Genomic DNA, 24,163 nt, shown 5'->3' on the forward strand with positions numbered 1-24,163 from the left:
TTTTCCTTCTGTAGTGCTCCTGGGTTGATTGCTATGCTCTGAACCAGTGCCATCAAGTGTCAGCATTTCCAGGGGACTTGGGAAACATGCAGTCTCCTGGGCCCCACTCCCAAATTTAGAACAAGAGCAATTAACAAGACCTCCAGGTGATTCTCATAAGCTCCTACTTTAAGAATTATACCAACTTGATCTGAAGAATCAAGTGAGACTCTGTCCCTAAATAAAATACAAAATAGGGCTGGGGATGTGGCTCAGTGGTCAAGGGCCCTGAGTTCAATCCCCAAGACCCACTCCCCCCCAAAAAAAGAATTACAGACTTGAGATTGGGGCCCTGGTTTAATGATAGAATGGTTCGATCTTCTCTGGTAGAGGTCTTTTAAAGGATCCAATATGCTGAACTCAGGAACCAAATGTGCTAAAGATGTTTCTTCTTAGAAGAATAGGAACGATTCCTCGAAATCTAACTGCTGGAGGGGAATCAATGACTAAGTTGCCAGGGAATTGAAAAAAAAAAAGAAAAAATGGTACTTGGATTATGACCATAGTCGGAATCTTCATCTTTCATATCTGTCTTTACTTTCCAATAAAATTAACCAGAAATTTATGCAAATTTTGGAAGATTTCTGAGTTGGATTAAATTCCAACACAAAATTAGTGACACAGAAGGAAATTTTTCAGTGAATTTGGAAACCATGGATTTATTGTAGTCTGGTGTGAAGACAAGAAACCTATCCGATCTGAGCTTTTATATTTTCATCCATGATTAAAATTAAATACCAAGAGGAAACTAGGGGGGAAAGGGTGGAAAGAACAAAACTTCTGGAGATCTACAAGAACTGGAAGTCTTGGTGAAAATTGGGGGTCTTGGTAACCTTCTTAGGCAGCCAGACTTGGTAGCTTTAAGACTTTGACTAATGATGACAACCAAGTTTTGAAGTTGTCACATATTGTTATTCGACACATGTTAGCAATGTTTCATTATTGTGGGCCAAGAGAAATGATATACTTGAAATTCACAACTTTACAAAGAATTTTCTATTAACCCCAAGCTCCTCACTATTTATAGTTATAAAATTGTTCCTGATTTTGCTAACCTATCCATCAGTGAAGACAGTTTTAGTTTCCAGTTATTTTTATATGAAAATTGTGTATATAAACCCAATCCAGTTAACAGGGAATCATTCTTTTTGTTTTTCTTAAAATAGTAAACAAACATTATCTATCTTTGTAGTTTGCAAACTTTACAAATATTATTGCAAGCATTCCTTTTTGAAAACTTAGATAAGAAGCTCAGCCCAACCCCACTGTATTATAATGTCTAATATCACATCAGGTTTTAATAAACCTTCCTTTCACAGCACACATGTGCTTAAGACTTCATGGAAACCAAATCAGCAGAAAGAAGGGATTACTTTAGATGCCTTGGAAATATGCATTGTTTGGAATGGCCTCTGGTGGCCAGCTCTCATGAATGGCTGATTTTACTTGTGGGGCACATCATCTGGTTTAATTATATCAGCTCCTTTGTGTGACAAGTGCTTTTCTGCTGTGCGCTGAGAAATGAAGTTTTAAAACAAAAGTAGTTAGTGAGAAAGTGAATTCTGGAAGTGGAACACCACTGGGTTACACTAAGAATAGTCTGGAAGTCTAGACAATTCTAAGGACTGGTCCACCTGTCAATAAACATACATTTGTCCAAAACATCCATGGATATAAGTCATAATTGGAAAAGAGAGAGAGAGAGAGAGAGAGAGAGAGAGAGAGAGAGAGAGAAAGAGAGAGAGAGAGAGAAAGAGAAGTTCAGGGAGGTTTATTTTAAAATCAGAATAGTGGCAAGTTAAGGTCCTAATATGATGTTTTTCTTCCTATAAATTCTTCAATAACTTAAATTTCACTAAGCTTGCTTTTTTGTAACAATAAACATTTTTTTCATTAGCTACAGAGCTTTCCAACTTCCGCACAGACAGTAAATGAAGCCAATGTCATATTTTAATTTTCAAGTCACTACAGGTCTTTGATACAGGCAGCATCCTGTGAATCCATAAATGTTGGTGAATTTATGGTTTTAGAAAATTCATCTCAAAAAAAAAGAAAGAAAATTCATCTCCTCAGTGCTAATCCATTCATATCTATGTCCAGATAGTGATTTGAAATAAATCAGTCAATTCGATTGGACAAGAATGTTATTAATCATACAAATGTCAATAAAAATAGTTAGACAATTTCATCTATTTTGCTTTCTGGCTAAGAGTAATGAGCTAATTCACCTAGAGATACCTGCTAGGTACTCAGTTTGCTCCACCGCTTTGGTATTTTCCATGACTGCAGAACTGAATTTCACCATAAACTTAAGCAGAGTTACTTTTGGTGCTTGATAAATGTAAAGCGTTTTTTAGTCGTTTGGAAGTAACAGTACAGCTAAATGAGACCTAATAACCTGAAGATAGCACAAGGATTTAGGTACATGTTGAAGGTGATTTTTGTCCTGAAAAGACTTAGAATTATATATTTAGCCAATAGTAGAGAAACTTTCAAAATAATATTTTCCAGTACAACTTGTGAAGGAGAATTTTTTTGAAATATCAATATATGAATTAACCTGAACTTTAAGGTTTACTTGGAAAGGTCTCTGAGAGAAGGTGTTGACTTTAGCATGGGTGTTGGATTTTTAAAAAATTTCTCCTATAAGTAATAACTTTGCACAAGAGGAGGACTAATCTCCACAAATTTTTTCTTGAGTTAACTAGAATTCTCTTGAGCTAGGATCTAGAAGTCTGTTTCTGTGTCTTTTGAAATGTGTATTCATCCTTCACACTCTAGTTCTCAGAGCTCCATTTCTTGATCCCCACCTTGTGTGGGGCCAGCAGGATCTCCAGAAGGAGGATCTACTCTGCTGTGTTTAAGCCTTTACAAAATGTAAAAAGAGCATTGCATTGTTGGTGAGCCTGAGAGCCTAGAAAGTAGGCCAGTGTAATTCTCTTTGACTGTGGTTTAATTTATATGGTCAGATCAGGTATTCCTCTTTCCTTCATAGAGTTTGACTCTAAGTGGAGAAGAAGTGCTATTGAAATACAGATATACCATCTAACTGTCTTTAAAAAATTTTTTTCAACTTAAGTGTATCACAGGAATTGTAAAACTTTAAAATATGTGTGCATTATGCTAGATTATGTACATAAAAAAGGAAAAGACCAAAATTAAACATGCCTAAAAGATCCCCAAATTTGTTAAAAGCATGTGTGTGTGTGTGTGTGTGTGTGTGTGTGTGTGTGTGTGTGTGTTGCTGAGGATCTGATCCAGGGCCTTGAACATGCTGTGTATGCACTCTACCATCCAGCTGCATGCTCTGCCCTTAAAAGAATGGTTGAACTTTAAGCTGTGAAGATTGTTTCTTCATTACTTGAGCTGTTATGTGTCTTGGTGCTGATACATTTGTGATGTCTCTTAAGTATGCATGCTTGTGTGTGTATGTGACCAATGACAGAAAGATAAATGCATATGGTACCGTTGAAACTTTATGATTGTGGCATTGAAGGTAGTGCTTAGCAAATACTTCATCAACTCTACCAAATTTCTCAGCCCTCTCAAATTGAAGTAGAGCCATATGATCACTTGCAACCAATAAAATGTTAGAAGTAAACTAGTTGAAAGGTCAAGTCAGTAGGATTGCAAATTGGAGGCCAGTCTCAGCACCTTAGCAAGACCCTGTCTCAAAATAAAAAGTAAAAGGAACTGGGGATGTAGCTCAGTAGTGAATTACCTCTGAGCTCAATCCATAGGACAGGAGTTGGGGGTAAGGGGTCAGGGCGTGGAGTGGTTCACTTCCAGGTTGAAGCCATGAAAAGATCCCTGCAAAATTCTGTGTTTTTTTTTTTTCTTCCTTTGCTTCTTAAGAAGTCCTGTTACTGCAGCAACAAGACAACAAAACTGCCTCCATCAGTGTGCATTCATGCGTGGCTGGGCATAGAACTCTCTGCACCCTGAGTATGACCCATAGTTTGAGTGACAAATATACTTTATTGTATTAAGGTATCGATATATGGAGTTTATCACTGCAAAAAAAATATTCTGGCTAGCATAAAATCTCAAGTACTACAATACAAATGTTCTATAAATATATCAAATCAAAGGCAAACTTAATGGAATAAACCATATACTTTAGGACTCAGCTGAGATTACTTATTACTGTATTCAATAGTTCTTTTTATCAAGATTACTGTCTTGTCATTAACAGAAGTTTCCAAAGCCTCTTCTATTTTTTTTTTTCCTTGAAATCCAAAAGTCTGTGCTTTCATTCTCTTGGATCTCACTGCCACCCTTGGAACTTGTGAGTCATATGAGTCCCTTAGACAATTTGTAGCATTTGCCTTAGGAGTATCTGGTTCTTTTCATAATATTCAGATCACTTTGTTTTCCTAATTTCTATTTGAAAAAAAAAATAGACAAATAGTCTCAGTCTTGGACATTTTGAATTTTCTAAAATGCCTTTGGTAAACTCCTTTTTGTTTTTTATTTGTTTGTTTGTTTGGGTTGTTGTTGTTTCAAAATCCTGGGGAATCCAACTTAGTGACTTGCATATATAAGGCAAGTACTCTACCTCTAAGCTAACTCCCTCGTCCCCAATAAGCCTGTTTTTTTTTTTTTAATGGGATTTTAATTTCTGCCTTTCTAAAACTAAGTCTCAAAAGTACATTTCTTTTTTTTTTTCATTCTTTCTTTTCCCCCTAGTGTAGGGTCTTGTGTACACCAAACTCTACTACTGAGCTACACCACCAGCCCTCAAAGGTATTTTTTTTTTTGTAAACTCATACTTTCAACCATTACCTATTGTCTTCCTCCATGGGAAAACAGAAAGAAATTCTAGAATACTCTAATTTATTTATTTCTATTTTTACAGTGCAACAGATCACTTGAAAAATTATATATGAATGAATTAAAAATTAGTGTCTGCTCCTCTCTTGCCAAACCCAAGGGTAACTAACTACCCAATGCTACCCAGTCTTGAGAACAATGACTTTTCAAGGTTCCTTCCAATTTCAGAATTCACAAGTGTTGAGGGGAGGAAGGGTGGAGAGGGAAGAAAGCAAACATTGCTGAAGGAAGGTTATTTAGCCAAGTATTTCCCCAAAGGTGCTCCAGGTTAGAACCCACGCTTTTAGGACTGTCATTGTTCCTTGGAAGAGGATTTATGACTGGAGGGGGATAAAATGTGAGTGCTCCAGAAGAAGATTGCTGCTGCCTATCTTCTTTGCTCTGTGCTGTGATAAATTAGATCGGGAAACAGGCTTTCTGGGGATTAACAATAGATGAACTTTGCCAGCTAAGGGGTTGTTAAGAGGCGAAATTAGCTCCTTCATGGTTTCACTTGGATCGTAAAGAGTTGGTGCATCCCAAAGGCTTCCTCTAAAGAAAGCAGCAATGTACGTGAGACTTGAAAGCCAACATCAGGGGGAAAGGGCCTTGGAAACTGACCCAAGAAGGGCATGTCAATTGGCCGTGGGGGAGGGGAGGCTGGGGTGCAGATCCCAGGGATCCCAGTTAAGAGTCCTGGTTCGCTTCACTCTGACAACATCTCAGTGTTCTGCCCTGAGTAATTGTGTAATCTCTCCTGCTGTTTCACTTGGTTACAGTGTCCCCTTTCCTACTAGGAGTGGCATTGTTTTGTACTAAAAGCAGTTCTTCTGCCACATCTCAGACAGGTTTATTTCTGTGGGGTTGTTCTGACCCTGTACCTCGCATACTTTAGATAAGTGAGCATTCATTTGTGAAATTTTGTTACTCTGAGTTAGAAAACACGCATGCACACAAACACACACACGCACACACATCCCACAGACACAAACATACCACACATAGAGATAAATATGTACCACGCACACACACACAGAGACACACACCTCGAACCACATACACATATGTACACACACACAACTGTCTCCACTGATCAACAACTCCTATGTGAGACAAGGCATTTAGGACTGAGGACGGTTCCAAGCATTAAGGGAAAAAAACAAATGAAAAGTTTGTGAATAGGACCAGATTTAAAGGCTAGAAGTAAAAGTCTTAATGGTAGAACCAGGTAGACTATAGGTCAGCAATTCTCCAGTCTTTGGGATTAGGATCCCCTTATATTATTAAAGTTTATTGAGGCTTCCTTCCTGCAAGAACTTTCACTTATGAAGATGATAGCTAAAATTTAGAAAATTCAAAAAAAAAACAATAATACATTATGTTAAATGATGTGTTTCTTTTTTTAAAAAAAACATTTTTTTAAAGAGAGAGAGATAATTTTTTAATATTTCTTTTTCAGTTTTCAGTGGAAACAACATCTTTATTTCATTTTTATGTGGTGCTGAGGATTGAACCCAGCGCCCCGCGCATGCCAGGGGAGTGCATTACCACTTGAGCCACATCCCCAGCCCTAAATGATGTGTTTCATTAAAAAAAAAAAAAAATTCCAAACCAAAAGCATTGGTGAATAAAGTGGCATTAGTTTTACATATTTGCAAATATCTTTAGTGTTTATCTGAAGAGAGTTGGAATCATACACAGTATCTGCTTCTGCATTTAGTCTGTTGAAATATCAGAAAGTAGAAGTATTTTAATAGCTTTTTCAGATACTTGTAGGTATTTGTTGATATTACAACAAACCTTGACAAGCAGTAATTTCTTAAAGGTTAGTTGTAGTAAGAAATCTGAAACCACATCAATGAAGTCTACATAATTTTCCCTTAAAACCCAGTGGTCATCTTAAACTTGGAATGAATCTATTTTTTAATTCATGTCTGATTTTTTTACATTGCAGTCATTTGGGAAATATCAGTGCACTGAATTATGTAGGCATTGTAAATGTTGACTCATTTTATTTTACAATATCAAAAATTAACATTTGTTGTTATCACCACCAATGCCATCAGAAGTTTTACATTTGGGGGTGCTAAGTTCATAGTGGTAGAAATGCATTTTCCAAACTTCCGATTTCACCTTGAAAACTAGAAGCTAGATTTCTGTCATCAATAAAACTGATAGGCTCATTTCATTCAGTTTAGTTTGGGGTACTATTAGACAAACCTGTGTGAACTTTCCAATTGACTGAGAGTCTTTCTAGTATTCTTCTTTTTTTTTTTCATTTCATTCATTATATGAGAAAACGTCTGCCAAATAGCCAAGTCCAATCGACTCTTTTAAATAAGAAATGGCATCCCATAAAGAAATGAATGGCTAGTTGAATTTGTAGCTCAGGAACCCATAAGCTCTTCCTCAAGACAACCATCTACTTCCAAAAGCAACAAGTGGCTTCACGTGTAGCCCCCCTCTCATCAGACAGAACGTTAAAAAGAAAAGGTTGTGTACTCAAGGTCAAGGTTTAATAACATGAATCCTTTCACAGCTTCACCTGAAGAGAAGCTGGCGTTTTATTTTAAATGATATGTGAAACCACCAAGACAAAAAGCCGTTTTCTCATTGTTCTTAGATCATCAGTGAAAATTTCAACCAAGTGAAAAAAACTAATCACATGTCAGTTTTCACATAAAAAAATGTTCTGACTTTGTGGATCTCGCAGAAGGATCTCAGGCTTCTCAGGCACCCAGAAATCCTCAACTCACTGAAAACAGCCGCTATGGATAAAAGTAGGGTTCTGTGGGCATATTGGCCACCATCTCCTTTATTTTAACTTATTTAATTACCAGTCATTTTTTTAAAATTTATTTATTTTGCTGTGCTGGGGATGGAGGGCAGAGCTTCGTGCATGTAAGGTAAATGCTCTACCACTGAGCTATACCCCAGTGTAGCCATCATCCCCTTTCAAGTGGCACCAACTGCCACTCAAAGGGGGCTGGATAAAGCCAGAGTCACCTTCCACCAGTGGGAAGACGAAGGCTTCAGTTCAGTTTGGGATACTGCTAGACAAACCTATATGAACTGAACTTTTCAATTGACTTAGAATCTTGCAAGCCCCCCCCCCACCTTCTTTTATTTATGACTTAAAACATATAATGCCACATGTATAACCTGGGTTAGCTGCCCTCAATAAAGTCCTGTGGACTTTCCACACCAATGACCATAACTATAATTGGGATTTTCATTTTCTAGCCTACAGAAAAGGCAATTTATATTCTGGTCCTAATTGGTGAATACGACATCGTTCTTCAAACTCACTTTCCATGTGTGAGAAAGCCTCTTTTTTTCCCCCCATTTCTCTCATTTCCTACTATTTCTCAAGACAAATTGTTAGTCTCTAAGGACATTTGTTGTCCACCACAAAGTATCCAATTCAAACATCGCAACCTTGTCTCCTCTGTCAAGTCCTGCGTTTTGTCTGTCAGGGTTTTTTTGTTTTGTTTTGTTTTCTGCCTTTATTTCTTTTCCTTCTGGAGCTGGAAACCAGGCAGTGAGAGGATGACAGGTTCTAAAAGGTCATTTTTGAATAAAGAATTGTCTGTGTGTAGGGTTTTTATTCCCCACCCCACCCCGCCAACCGGGCTGGGGATTGAACCCAGGGCCTTGCACATGCTAGGCAAACACTCTGCCCACTGTGCTACCCCTCAGCCCTGTGCTCAGTGTGTTTAGGGTGGTGTGTTTGCTGTGTTTTAGGCAAAGGAGATGGAACAAAGAATCAACCAGACACGTCCAAATATTCAGTTTTTCTACCACTCAATCTACATGGTTTTACATATGAATTCCATGAATTGGTAGTGTACTGTGGATGGAGGCAAAGGGTGCAAAGTCCTGATCAGACAGAAGGAATAAATTTTCAAGACCTATTGCATAGCAAGGAGACCACACTTATTAAGAGTATATTGTAGTTTTCAAAATGACTGAAAGAATATTCTTACTATGAAAACATAAATATGTGAGCTGCGGGGTATGTTCATTTGCTTGATGCAATCATTCCATGATGCAGATACCTCAAAACAGCACATCATGGTACCCCATAAAATGAACAGTTGTTATTAGTTGATTAAAACAAAGATTTTTAAGTTAAAAAAAAAAAAGATGCTGAAGCAGAATATATGTCTCTCCTGCACGTTTTAGTTCATCAAGATGAAAGGTCCTAGACAGGGAAAAGCTACATCTACTTTGTTTTCCTTTCTCTATTGAGAAATGATTTCTGATGTGGTTTATGCAAGGTGCCCTTAAAGCTAATTTTCTTTTTCCTAAAGGAAGAAGTAAAGGAAATAAGATAAAGAATGACTAGTGGTGTTGATTGGGTGCCAGGGAATGTTATCAGGATCTTAATTGTCAAGAACTTTCCGTTTCATGTGTGGCTGATGGCTTAGTGCCACCATTTCCTCCAGTGTGGTGAAAACCTGTCCTTTCCATGTCGGCACAGTGGTGTTGATATTCTAGGTGATGCTTCACACACCCTTGCAGGCTTTGAGAGGTGGGCAATCGTGTGGGGCTTGAAGGACCAATCCTCTAAGAAATGTCTTCATTTAACCATTAAGCCCCATCACACTTTGTGGAAAACAAGCCATTGTTTGTCAAAGTATTTCTTTTATTTTCCTGACTTTCGTGCTTGTATCAGTTTTCTCATGACTGAAAATAAATGCATGGAAACCAGTCAGTGCAGAATAACTGCAGGCTCTCAGTGTTCAGCACGCACACCAATCACTGGAATAACCCTGAGTTTTTAAGGAAAAAGATCCATAATCAGGGCTGGGTATATAGCTCAGTTGGTAGAGTGCTTGCCTCCCATGTACAAGACCCTGGGTTCAATCCCCAGCACCCAAAACAAAAAAACAAACAAACAGAAAAAAATGATGCCAGGTATGATAGCACACGCCTGTAATTCTAATGGCTCAGGAGCTGAGGCAGGAAGATCATCAGTTTAAAAGTTTAAGGCCAGCCTCAGCAATTTAGAGAGGTCGGAAGCAGCTTAGAGACTCTATCTCAAAAAAAAAAAAAAAAAAAAAATGCCTGGGGATGTGGCTCAGTGGTTAAGAGCCCCTGGATTTAATCCCCAGTATCAAAACAAAAAACAAACCCAGAATCATACTCCCTAGAACTACAAGATCAGTTGGAATTGTCTTGTTTGTTTCTCTGAAGATAATGTAGCTAGCCAGGATTGCCTTGCTACAGACACTAGATTTTTATTTAAAAGATATTTCTTGTTGAGTCTCTCTCTGTCTCTCTGTCTCTCTGTCTCTCTGTCTCTCTCTCTCTCTCTCTCTCTCTCTCTCTCTCACACACACACACACACACACACACACACAGTGTAATTACAGGCTGCAAAGTGAAAAGCATTAAAACTGTTTACAAAACAGCTCATAAAGTTTTAAAATAATAGGGGTATGTGTGCGTCTTTGTGTAATGTGCATGGCAAGGGTAAACAGTACACATTCTTTGTTCTTTCTTCTTTCTCTCCCACATCACCCTCCAGAATTTAGAGAACAGAGATGAATGAATGATGGAGCCCCTTTTCTCCTGCTCTGTGCTGCTTACGCCTGATTAGTTATGCATATTTATCTGATGCCAGTTTATTGTTGCAGATCAAAATACAGATCCTCAGGTGTGTGGGGACAGAGTGGCTGATGAAGCAGGCTGCTATCTAATTAATTTTACAGCAACCTAAATTCCCATAAAGAGCTTCCCTCCTGACATACCAGAGAAAGATGGTTTTTTTTTAATTGTTGTTTGTTTGTTTTTGTTTTTAATGACCCCTTTGCTATCTTTCAAAAGTCCAACATAAGAGCTTTCTGCAGATTGGAGTTCCAAAGTGAGAGGGGCATTTTTTTTTCAACCCTTTCAAAACTCTCCTTTGCTGCACTCCCCCTCTGGATTTCATTTATTTACTTCCTAATGTGGAAGTAACCTCCAGCCTCACAGCCAATCAGTCTTTTTGCTTTGCAGGTTTAGATCTGCTGCGGCAAAGCCAAACCCCTGTGCTAGCCGCGCCAAACCTGGTCTTGACAACAGTAAGGCTAGTGACTGACACTCAAAAGGGGGCTCAGTCCACTTGGGCGCCAGCTCGAGAGCCGAGGAACCGGGCTGGACAAAGCGACCAGCCTTGCCGGGAGGAAGCACCTTTTTCTCCTGGTGATTGATGGGAGACAGTTAGGAGCTTTTCGGGGGCTGGAATAGGCGGTTCTCCCACGCACCCACTATGAAGTCTTTGTCAGCAGAATGGACTCTCCTGGGTAATGAGTGACATAATGCAGATGACAAATGACAGCTTTGTGGTTCATTCTGCTTGATAGTTACTCAGTATCGTGTGCAGGTGAGTTCATGCTCCCCCTACCTGCCCCCCCACACACACCCCAACCCTTCCCATATGCAGACACACACCTATGCACTGTGGTTTCTCAGGCACAATCATCAATCATGAGTTTTGTTGGGGATGTTTAAAGTACTGCTACAGGGTGAGCAGGGATGATATGCTTACCACATTTTATGGAGCTGATTAGGAAACGGAGATATTATCTGAGTCATTTATTAGCAGTTTTGCATGTTTCCTCCTGTTCCTTTGGAGAACAGAAAAAAAGTATATACACATATCTTGTACTGTTTCAAGAGACGACTTCAAATCAAAAATCTGTTTTAAAACCCTTGCTTGATGTTTCCTTTGTATTTTTTTTTTCCTCCCCCTTCTAGGACTCCATCTGCAGATGTTCTGAATACCTCTGAGTCTAGAAATTGATTATTCAACCAGGATACCTAATTCAAGGTATTAGCTCTTGTCAGAAAGCTTTTACGTTTGAGCTCTGTGCTGGAAATTACACTTTGGCAAGGAATTGAAATAGGAGAAGTTGGACCAAGAATAAAAGACAAAAGTAAATTTGCAAAATAATCAAGTGCTTAAAAAAAAAAAAAAACGATCCAACGCTTGTGAGGTTTGCTACTTCTGACTCATGAACAGCTCTCTGCCAGTTTATGTGCCAGGTCTGACTTATTTGTAGCCCTTTTTCTGTAACCGTGTTTGGGGTTTGGATTTCATTTTAGTCTCTCCCTCTCTTTTTCTCTTCACTACCCAGACTGCCAGAACTCAGGAGAGTGAGACACTTTGTCAGTTTTGAGACATTGGACCAAATACAATGAAGTATTCTTGCTGTGCTCTGGTGCTGGCTGTCCTGGGCACAGAATTGCTGGGAAGCCTGTGTTCAACTGTCAGATCCCCGAGGTTCAGAGGACGGATACAGCAGGAACGAAAAAACATTCGACCCAACATTATCCTGGTGCTTACTGATGATCAGGACGTGGAGCTGGGTGAGATGCTGGATTCTTCACTTGTTAAGTCTCTTGTTCAAATGATTTCAGAGCCTCAGGCTTGCCAGGGACACTCAGCCAGCATTCTGGACGTTTGCACTTATAGAGGGTACCTTCACCAACAGTCTAGTTTATACAGTGAACTGGTAGATTCCAAACAGCGTTTGGTTTGTATTTCAACCTTACTTGTCTGGTGGTAAGCTTTTGAAACAGTCAGGGGAGGGGCCTTACAAAACAGAAGGATGGATGAGGAGAATTAGCCCTGATGATCTAGAAGTCAAGGATTTGACTATGCACCTTGGAAACTCTAGGTCTAGAAATTTATAAAATATCTGGGCAAACTTGTTTGAAAGAGAATTCGAATTCTGGCAATAACTGCAATGTCTATGAAAATAGATTGATCCTAAAGGAACTTTCAATGGTTATTGTTTTGAGAGTGGAATTACTTATTCACAGCTTGTTACAGCAATTATTAAGTAATTGAAATGTACCATGTTCTACATATCCTTGAAGTAATTCACTTATTACTGCTTTACGGATAGTTCTTTTAGAATTAGCCCCCCTGGGAAAGTGTGCCAAAATCTAGCAATTTAAACTTATCTTCTGATTGATTTTCTTGTCTTCTTGCCTTATTTATTTATTTAATTGGTATTGAATTTGGCCTGGGGACACTTTACCATTAAGCAACATCCCCAGTCCATTTTGCTATTTATTTTGAGACTTTTTATTTTAGTGTCTTACTAAGTTGCTTAAGGCCTTGCTAAGTTGACAAGGCTGGCCTCAAACTTGCAATCCTCCTGCCTCAGCCTCCCAAGTGGCTAGGATTACAGGTGTGTACCACCATGCTGGGTTTTAGGCCTCCTTTAATGGTCCAGCCCTAAGGTCTTGTCCATAGTTCTATGACTAAGATCTTCCAGGGTATCTTAAGATAGATAAAAAGCTGCTCCTCAGCTTGTCACCAGATCTTCTATTTCCATTCCTGGACCAACCCTAGATCCTTACTGTGGGCCATCACTCAGCTATGCTTACCCATCACATTCAACCTGACCTTGGGTAACATCTTTCAGACCTGGTATCAGCAGAGGGCTTTGGACCCGGGTTCTTAAGGATACCTCCATGCTAGAACTTGGTCTGCATGGGTGGAGACTTTGATTTCCAGTTTGAAACTAACCCCATGAAATCTCAACAAAGTTAACTCCCGAGATTCACTGGAAGCAGATGCACTAAAAGCCATCAGGGGACATAATTGTTGAAAATTGTCAGTTTGCTGTCTGCTCTCTCGGTTTTTTTAAAATAATTAATTATAATAGAGTTTTGATTTTTCAGGTGTCATACCAAAATGAAAAGGTCTTGTACATCCAACTTTAGAATGGATGTAGCTGTTGGCTTCGACTTTCTCCTTCACTTATGGAGCGAGGAAATGCACGACATTCATCTGGTTTCTGCTTCCTTCACATCCCTCCCATCCATTCCTTTCACTGCAGCTGAGATTAGTGGAGGCTCCCCTTGGCCCCAGTTTTGCCCTTGCTGGCTGATGACCTGGTCTCTGCCCTCCCCAGTCTTGGCCCAGTCTTCACCCCGTTGAGAGTGTCTGATCAAGTCTCCTTTCTGGTTCCGCTTTGCCAAGGGAAGTCAGTCTCTCTCTGTTCTGCAGGTCAATGAGTTCTGGGCTATATCCATCCCCTGCTCTTTCTAAGGGTCTCCCTCTACCATTTCATTTTGTGCTTCATGGAACAACTTTCACTTCGCTGAAGATGTCTGGTGGCTTCATTTCTCACCTCTGTCCCTGGTGCACCTTGCCCCTACTGCCTTTTCAGGTGGAGAAACTCTGTTCTTCATGACACAGTTCAGGTGCCTCCGTTTCTGGTATAGTGTCCGTGCATCAAAACCACCCTCCCTTTTAGCAGGACCCTGCTAAAGGGGAGGGTGGCTTTGATGCCCCTGGGACATGCCTCCGGCATGGTCCTTCTTCATCATCTTCCATGTCTGTCCCTTCCATTTGGCTTAGAGTCACTAGAGGGCAGGTGCCAGGTTTCTGTTCTCCGGCTCCTCTGACCTTAAGGGTCCGCAGAAAGAGCGAGAGCACGTGCTGACCCCTTTTATTGAGGAGAAGCTATTCAAATGAGGCAAGGGGTCAGGTTTCAGGGGGCTGAGTCTATCTTCATGATGTCCACTGTCAGCAGGTGACTGACACCTGGGTAGACCACACCTAAGAGCACAGTAAGAGGAGGGGAAACACACAAGGCACTTCCATGGAAGATTCTATCCTAAACAGGGCAAGGGGTTATATTACAAAGGAACAGGTGAGCATAGCTTCACCCATGGGGCTGTAGCAAGACACACCCATGCACAAGAGACTGACCCTGGAACCCAAGAAGGATGGGGAAATCTCTGCCACATTTCTGTGACTGAGTGCCTCAGCACCCAGCCGGGGAGTGTGACTCAGTCAAGTGCAAGGTTGGTCTCCCACAGGCAGGGGTGTGTTTTATGTTGCAGACTCCATGTAAGACTATACTAGGAACATGTAAGTGCCAAAGAAACTTGGCACAGACTCACAGGGGCCTGAAAAAGCTAACACTATTTTCAGGAATGAAGAAGGTATCCATCACTCTTTACCTTTTCAACATACATCACTGTCTTATAAATCATGGAGCTATTTGATTAATTTATTTTAAAATACCATTCAGGTTTTTAGCCTTGTCTTATAGATCACATTTGTTCAGTAAATATTTACGAGCAGATACTAAGTAGTGGCTTCTGTTGGTACATGTGGATACAATGGTGAAAGGTTGTAAACCTGCTTCAGTCAACCCAGGTGTTTCCTAAACACTTGACTTTACCTCCTTCCTTCATTTTCTAGGCCCTAAATAGCACCCTAAGCCCCAGGTAGCACCCTATGCATTAGCTCATTTAATCTTCCTAATTCCTCTATGAAGTAGTTACTCTTTCCTCAATTTATACATGAGAAAAATGAGCCTTAGCGAAGTCAAGTAGCTTGTGAAGAGCTAGTAAATAGTGAATCCAGGTCCTATAGGAGGTCCAAGTCGTCATGGCTATGTATTTGGCTATTTTCCTTTACATCAACTAGTCCATCAACAAGCATTCAGTGAGCCCTTCCTAAAAACCTGTAAATATATAATAATGCTCTAGGCTGTGGGAGAGAGATAACAGAATGTCAGACCGGCCTTATTTCCTCACTGGCATAAGAAGATGTAACACAGCAAACCATGGGTGCAAAGTTCAGAAAAGACTTCTTAGGGTCTGGCATGGTGGCGCATACCTGTTACCCAGCAGCTCAAGAGGCAGAGACAGGAGGATCACAAGTTCAAAGCCAGCCTCAGCAACTTAGCGACTCAGTCTAAGCAACTCAGTGAAACTCTGTCTCTAAGTAAAAAAATACAAAAAAAAAAAAAAAAAAAAAGGTCTAGGGTTGTGACTCTGTGGTTAAGTGCTGCAAGTTTAATTTCTAGTACAAAAGGGAAAAAAAAGATTTTTTTAGCACAAAAAATCATGCTTTTGGTAGTAGATAGCACTTGATGGAGACCTGTGCCCATCTTTTTTTAATACGCCCATAATCCTTCTTGCATCCATTGTTCTGCATTTTGGTTGTTTTTAATTTTTGTCATTTTACCATTTTTTAAGTGTAGCATTCAGTACTGTTAAGCGCAGCCAATAGTGTTACTATGCAACCAATCTCCAGAACTCTTTTCATCATCAAAGCTGAAACTCTACATCCATTAAATAAGACCTCCCTTTTGTCCCCACCGTAGGCCCCAATATTCACCATTCTACTTTGTGGCCCGGTGAATTTTATTAGTACTCTAGGTATCTTACATAAGTGAGAGCATCCTATATTTGTCTTTTTGTAACTGTCTTATCCCACACAGTATAACGTCTAGACCCATTCATGTTGTGACGTGTCAGAATTCCCTTCCTTCCTAAGACCGAAGTGTTTCTTTGTGTGTGTACAACATGTACCATATTTTGCTCACACATCATTTAGTTGGAAACTTGAGTTGCTTCTTCCTTTTGGCCATTGAGAATATTGCTGCTATGAACACGGGTATACAAACATCTTCAAGAGCTTGCTTTCAGTTCTCTTTTGCAAAGGAAACGTCTACCCAGAAGTGAAATTACTGAGTCACATACTAATTTCATTTTTTAAAAAAATTTTTAGTTGTAGATGGACACAATACCTCTATTTTATTTATTTACTTTTATGTGCTGATGAGGATCCAACCCAGGCAAGCACTCTATCACTGAGCCACAGCCCTCGAGTAATTTTATTTCTAATCTTTTGAGAGACCATTTTACTTTTATCCATAGCAACAGCACCATTTTACATTCCCTCCAGCCATGCGCAAATATTAACGTTTCTCCACATCTCCATCAACACTTGTTATTTTGATTTTTGGTTGTTTTATAGCAGCCATCCTGATATGTGTAGGGTGGTTTCTCAGTGTGGCTTTTTATATGCTTGGGTTTGGTTTTGTTTTTCTCTTCCAAGTAACTTGACTTGCCAAGTGCTTTCGTCAGCCTTTGCTTATGCGAGACTTTTTGCACCTGTAACGCTGCAGGCGATTTTGACTTCTGTGATTCCAAAAAAGCTATAACGGACTTAGGAAAGACATAGAAGAACAATTATGAAAATTTTAACTGAACACTTTTCTTACTGGGAAAGAATGAAGCAATTCTGTCTTTTGATCTGGAAAGACAAAGGCCAAGCAAGGCTGTAAACCAAACTTATGAAATGGAGCTGGGGAGGGAAGAATTGTCCAGCATGACTGGTGGCCACTCCCTCCACTTGGAGTACAAATAAAATAAACTGGTACTTTGTAAAGGGAGTAAGACACCTAGGAATTCATTAGTGAACATGCTAGAACATGGCTTGTGGATGACAATCCATCGTTTTCCCAAGAATACTCATTCACAGTGTAGGGAATGAATATGGTCATCCTACCCAAGTTGGGTGATCAGGACAGAAATCATCAACTCAGGAGGAAACCATATGTGGACAGGTCACATGACCTAACCAGTGGTCCTTTTCCTTCTGAGCTCACTTTTTCCAAAACTTAACAAGTTCTTCAGCTTATATCCTTTTCTGTAAGTGGTTTGGGTTTTTTAGACTAATACAATGGGTGGAAGATTTAAAAGAAACATTTTAAATCAGGAAACACATGATGGAAATGATCAACATGAGGTTTAGGATAATGGTTATTCCTGGGGAAGGAGCCATTACCAAGAGCATGGACGGTGCCCATGTTTTATTCACAAACACACACACACACACACACACACACACACACACAGAGAGGTATATATACATGTATATATGTATATATATGAAGGAACAATGATGATGTTACACTTTGATAAAATTGGGAGTTATTCATTCTGTTATTTCCTATGCTTGAAATATTTTGTACATCAAAAGAAAACCCTTAAAATGTTTGAGGAACTCTTTTTTTTTTTTTTTAACTTTCTGAGACTGGTGTCAATGAGGTAGATATTAGGCTCTAAATCTTTCACATTTTTTCTTTTTTTCTTCCCATTTTTTGTTTTCCTTTTCCCTTGGTCCCATCCCAAGAAGCAAAATATTGCACCCGTTGGGCCACAGAACTGACTCAATATGACATTTCTCCTAATTCTTCAGATGTTGGACTGATGTAACCACCGCAGTAATCCTGACCCAGTGTTTCTCTTAGATCATAAGGTGGAATTCAGCCATAAGCACATGGAGATGCTTTTGTTTCTTTAAAGCAGAGGTCAAAAAACAGGGTCTTCAGGCTGGACCAACCCACAGATGAGTGTTTGACCAGTGTATTTTTAAAAAACTGAGACAACGTTTTTAAAAATGGGGTGGTTTTGTAATTTTTCAAAAATTCTGATTTCTCTTAAGTTCAGAAGAATAACAGCTTGCATTCCCATGAGATGGCCATCCGTGAGAGGTCTGAAGGGGAGTGACGGCGGCCCCACTTTGGGTGGGGCACTCCCTCCCCAGGACTTGTGGATCCAAACTGCTCTCGGTTGCTTTCTAGCATGCGCACCAGGAGCAGTTGCCGTTTCTCTAAATGCCCACACTGCTGCTTTTCTTCAAGTCAACCAAGTTCCATACATGCTCCTCTCTCCTAAATGTAAAAGTGTAAAAGACAAAAGCCCTGGGATTTTTCTTATACCTGGCTGCCTTCACTTGCCTGTCTTGACTGTAGCCCTTTAGGGCACATTTACTTCCGTTCTGTAAGTAACTGGGTCTCAGCTTTTAATGTCGCTTTGCTCTTTTTGGTGGGGGAAGGGAATAATAAGTCTTAGTGACCTGGAAACATTCCAGACAGATTTATTATCTTTTCTTATTCTCTCTTCCTCCAACTTATTTTTTTCCTTTTAGTTTTAGCTGGAAACATCTGTGAATTTTTTTTTTCCCCTAGCCAACTCTATAATTTTGGAAGAAAAAGAGACATAGTTTTATCATGTTTTTATTTTCTTGTGCTTTTAGAATGAAAACATTCAATAGGCCAATAAAGCCATTTTTAATATAAGAGATATCACTGTTCAGGGTCCCAGGCTTTATTATAGAAGTAACTTTGGGCATACGAAATAGCAGAGGTGCATTTACTACAGACTACTTCAATATTTAGCATGAGCCTTAGCTTCTTGTAAACAGTGACATCCACAAACAACCCTGCCCAATTAATGGTCATCATTCACCAAACCAGGACCCATGGCAATCGACATGGAGATGGCTCCAGGGACTTTTAGAAGTGATTATGATGACAATATTGATTACTGAATTTCTGGTTCTGTGAGGTTATTTGGATATGATAAGCAGGCTTAAAGAAAATTCTAATGTTATCATTGTATCCAGTGCTAAGATGTTGGACCCAAGAAAGGTAAAGCTTTGTTTTGAAGTTTAACCTGTCAGTGGAGTAACCCAGGCCCTCTGTAGATCGTTTTAGTAGTTTAGATCAGTGAGATGTCTTCTCCCTCCTGACTTTTTCCACACAGATGATTTGGGAATCAAGCCCTTGGACTGAGTAGAATGATTTGCATTCAAACTGCTTTGGAGTCATGATTATTTTTCTTAACTCCACCAACACTACAAACATGGTGGCTCTTTCATGATTCCTGAAAGTGATGCTCTTCTATTCCCAGTCACTGCTGACCTTCAGCATATTGGTCCACAGCTGGTGGCTGTCACAGCAGCCACCATCCTGCAGGAGCAATGGCAGATGTCCCCAATCCCCACCTGGAACTCTGGCTCTGAGACAGCATATTTTTTTGGCAGTCCTGGGGCTCAGCTGTGGCCTGGACCTTCCCTGTCACCAAGCCAGCTCAGTGAGCAGTGTCCCCGTGCCAGCTACTCACACCTAACTCCCATGCTTCGTGGCATCCCTGTCAGCCTCCCTGTCAGCCTCCCTCCTCACAGGACAATTGCAAACACTAATGAAGTTAGGATATTTGCTTGGGGCCTCAGGGGCAAGTGTGTGTGAAGAGTGAGAAGAATTGGTATTTTTAATTATGAGGCAACATTAACATTTTAAATCTCAAAACAGAAAACATAACTCCTCTTATGCCAGCTTTTGAAATTCACCTGTAGATTTCAAAGACGGAATGGAAAAAAAAATAAAAGGAAACTGATTGTGGTAGAGTTGAGGTGAGCACAGAATGAATTTATAGTTGTCCTTTGGTAGGGACAGGAGGTAGGTGCCAGGACCCCACAAGTTACCAAACATGGAGCTCTAGTTTCTTATATAAAAGGGCATAATATTTGCATATCACATATATGTACCTCTGTATACTTTATATCATCTCTAAGTTACTTATAATACCCAATACAATATAAATGCTATGTAAATAGTAACTATACTGTATTGTGTTGTTTAGGGAATCATGACAAGAAAAAAACCTGTGTGTGTTCAGTACAGGTACAGTTTTTTTCCCGAATGTTTTCAACCTGCAGTTTTTGGTTGAAACCACGGTGGAAAACTGCAGATCTGACGGGGCAATTATACAGCTACATCTGCAGCACACCTCACCTGGGGTCCCTGAACAGCATCAAGTTACCTGCTCCTCAACAACCCTGGGCACTAGTCAGAAGAGCAGTCTCAGCTCCATTTTACAGATGAATGCAAGCAAAAGAGGTTGAATGACTCGCTCAAGCTAGTCTGTGGCAAAATCTGGACATTTCCCCACAAGGTTAAGTTCAGGGCTGTTTTACTTCTCAGTCTTATCCTCCTGAGCCCTACCCTGTAAATCTTGCTTATGCTTCATATTGTTCCCATGAAATAATTGTTCAAATAATAAAGAATCTTCCTGTATTCCAAATGAAGAAAACAGGGTGAATCATGTACTTAGGATCAGGACTCCACTGAGCTTCAACAGCAGAACCCATATCCAAATGCAGGTCTGCCCTAAAACCACACTGTTAAACTCCATCCAGGCTGAGTACTGGCTTCGACACCAATGTTTTCAAGAAAGAGAAACACACAAAAGATATCTGCTCACCATCGGGATAGATCTCAACTTTCTGCACAAGATAGCATTCAATCAAGAACAGCATTTTATGGCTGGGTGAGGTGGTGCACACCTGTAAATCTCAGCAGTTCTGGGGCGGAGAATCTCCAGTTCAAAGCCAGCCTCAGGCATTGAGCAACTCAGTGACACTCTGCCTCTAATAAAATACAAAATTGGGCTGGGGATGTGGCTCAGTGGTTGAGTGTCTCTGGGTTCAATCCTTAGTACCAAAAAAAATCATATATATATATATATATATATATATATATATATATATAGAGAGAGAGAGAGAGAGAGAGAGAGAGAGAAAGCGCTCAGGGGGTAGAGGGCTTGCCTAGCATGCATGAGGCCCTGAATTTGATCCCCAGTACTGCAAAGAAAAATAGCATTTAAGACTTGAAACCCAGGGAAATACAGAGCTACAGCACAAAGCTGTTCCTCCTACTGCTATCAACACTTGTGAATGCCTAACAATGCGTCATGTTACAGAATAGTCCTGGGTAAAGCTTGTCAATGAAAAAACCAAGGTGCAGAGGTGCAGTCACAGTGGCAGTAGATGCAAGGCAGGGCTATTGCCAGCGTTGATCAGTGCGCAGCCATAGAAGGGACAAAGCTGCTTGGGTTCTCATTGCTGGAGCACACCACCTCAGCAAAGTGAAGCGTCTGGATTCTGTGCTCCATCATCTACCTGCACCCTCAGTGCATCAAGATGAGATGCAGCAATTCATGCCAGTATGTGAAGGCCCTGCTGAAGACAGACCATCTGCAGCCCTCTCTCCTTCACCTGGGCCTGAGTACTGAGATCATTAAAGCCCTGAAGGAGACAAGACACAGGCATTTGTGTCTGTTGGCATTCCCCGCTAAGAAGCCAGATGAAGCAAAGATGAAACGGCAGAAAGTAAGACCCTTCCTGACAGCAAACAGACATCATTTCTTTTTCTCAATCTTGAAAACATCAATGTCCTGGCTAGTATTTAGCTCAGAAGGAGCTTAAGAGTGCAGACTGCTTGCAGTTGCATCTGGACTCAGGTGGTGAGGCTCTGTGTGGCCCTAAGCATGGAATCAACCCTGTGCACCTCAGTTTCACCATCTGGAATACAGGAACTATCACTAACAGCCCACACCACCAAGGGTCATTGTCAGGATTAAGTGAATCAATGCATGTGAAACATAAAGAAGAGACCCTTGCCTAGATGAAGTCCTGTCTGTGGTGTATCTTATGGAAGTGTTCTCAGCACTTGCCAGGTCTGGGTTTCCCTGACTCTCTGTCCAACCTGTCATTCCTCTTCTAAATGTGGTCCACCAAGAATCAGCTTATGTACCACTAGGGAGCTTGTTAGAAATGCAAACTCCCAGACCCCCGTCCCCGATTTACTAAACCAAGGTGGGCTCAGGTTCTACTTTTCAGGTGAATTTTAAAAATTGAGCAAGCATTATCTCAGCATTTTTTTCTTAACTGAGAAATTAAGCCAGATGCCCACTTCCAAGAACCCCATCGGCTGAGCTGCACTGTAAACAGTGCCTGTGAGGACCCGAAGTCTTCATCATTCCCTTTGACAGGTGGACTTGTTAGAAACAGGGCATTTGGTGGAGGGGTGTTGGGGTCCTCTACACAATCAGCTGAGTTAATCAGGGGGAAGATGATACGGGGAGAGACTGAGAGGAGAGTCAGATTTCTACCACCATATCATATTAGTAGTCCCAGTGAGTCTGTGAACCCTGGAGGTTGGAGCTTTGTATTCAAGACCTTGGTGATGGCCTCTAGCTGCACCTATTATTTATTTATTTATTTGCTTATTTGCTTATTTATTTATTTATAGTTTTCAGTTAAGGTCCATAAAGGAAACTGAGAGCTCATTTTTTTGAAATAGACTATTAGGCAATGAAACTGCATCAACAATGTTTGCTGTTTTCTCAAAATTCAAGCACTACCGTGAGAAGCCCTGCAGATATAGAAAGAGGGGAAAGAAGGAGCTGAATGGACACCTTCAGCAGCATTTCCTATTCTCTTCCTCTTGCACATCTCTGTTCCTTGGTATATCTCCAGGGTGTTCCTCCATATGATCAACCGACACAAATAGAAAAACACACTACTTCTATGGTGCATATTCCTTTCTAGTTACTTCCTCTCCACCAGTGAAACAATCACTTTTCCAGCTTTCTTCCTGGGCTGAAAAATTGGAGGTGTTAGTCAGCTCACAGCCTCTGATGCATTACGACATCTCTTGGATCTGCTTCTTAGAATCTCTGTGTCAGACGGGAACAGTGTGGTCCAAGTTCTCTCCTCAGGGCTGGCCGGCTTCAGCAAGCTCTTGGCTGTCTGTACCCTTGGTGGAGCCTCCTGGTCCCGCATGCCATCGCTGCCACAGCAACACCTCTCAAAGACTTTTGGATCATGTTCATGCCTTTAGCAAAGAACCCACTTTGCCTTCACTTCGTCTCTTATGTCAAATCCGGATGTCGCTGCCCAGCATCCAAGCTACTTGCTAACTCTTGCTTCCCACATTTCATCAAGATAATTCTCCATATTCCTTTCCATGCCAGGAAATCAACGTGCCATTCACTTGGTTCCACTTGCTTCTTCCCACCTCCGGAGCATCACCTGTTGTGCCTTCTCCCCCACATCCCCAACCTCGCACTTCACCCATTCAACATTTTTTTTCTTCTTTCCTTCCATTTGTCCTCATTTCTCCTTTCAGAGCTCCTATTAAGCATTCATTCAAGACCCTCTAGCCTTATTCAAGACCCTAGTGCTACTGCTATATCCACGTTCTTCCATGTGTGTTGCCTTGCAAACATCCCTGGGCGATTTCTGTATGTAGGTTCTCATCTGGAGACTTTACTACTGAAGTCTAGAGGCAGAGAATTTTCCATTTCTTTTGGTAATGCTATACTTTGGGGCTGGGTGGTACAGGGTGGACAGTCCAGAGTACTAAGTTAAAGTGTCCAGAATAAAGTGGGGGGCTCACTGCGTGTTATTGACTGACTTACAAAAAGGCTACTCGATTCCCTAAAGACGACCAGAAGAAAAAGAGCAGTTTGGAGTTCTCCCCTTGCTGCAGCATATTCAGAGTCCTAATGGGACCAAAAGAAACCTTCTTCCTATTCTCATATGCATCGTGTGAACAGAAAAAAGTTAATACATGAAGAAATCAGGCTAACTGTAGCCTTTTGGACCACTTCATGCTTCTCTTCTGCTCTGAATGCTTGCCTGGTTTGCATTATGATTTCTTTCCTTGCTGGAAAACAGACTTTCTCCCTTTCTTTGGAAGGAGTGGGACCTGTTGGGAATCTGTGGCTCCAGGATTCAAATGCAATGGGCTTGGCTGGAGCGCTCTGCAGTGCATTTCTTGACAAGGCCTGAAAAGCCTATTGAATTCTGGCCAGTGCTTTTCTGCAGTGTTTGGATGTGTTTCAGCTGCAGGGTTTGACTGGGTAATCGAAA

The 24,163-nt window shown here is 40.6% G+C and overlaps 1 protein-coding gene across 5 annotated transcripts in view; it reads left to right on the forward strand.

Annotated features, from left to right (window-relative positions):
- Sulf1 (sulfatase 1) overlaps window positions 1-24,163 on the forward strand; it is a 175,404-nt gene that overhangs the window by 88,822 nt on the left and 62,419 nt on the right. For 4 of the 5 annotated variants that reach the window (XM_005322934.5, XM_078017147.1, XM_021724879.3 and 1 more), the window contains exons 3-4: window positions 11,596-11,668; window positions 11,976-12,207. In XM_005322934.5, the coding sequence (XP_005322991.1) occupies window positions 12,036-12,207 (172 nt within the window). In that variant the 5' untranslated portion in view covers window positions 11,596-11,668; window positions 11,976-12,035. The remainder of the gene's footprint in view (window positions 1-11,595; window positions 11,669-11,975; window positions 12,208-24,163) is intronic. The other variant, XM_078017146.1, reaches the window with a different exon arrangement.

Source organism: Ictidomys tridecemlineatus, chromosome 7 (genome assembly GCF_052094955.1).
Source record: "Ictidomys tridecemlineatus isolate mIctTri1 chromosome 7, mIctTri1.hap1, whole genome shotgun sequence".
NCBI classification, from domain to species: domain Eukaryota; kingdom Metazoa; phylum Chordata; class Mammalia; order Rodentia; family Sciuridae; genus Ictidomys; species Ictidomys tridecemlineatus.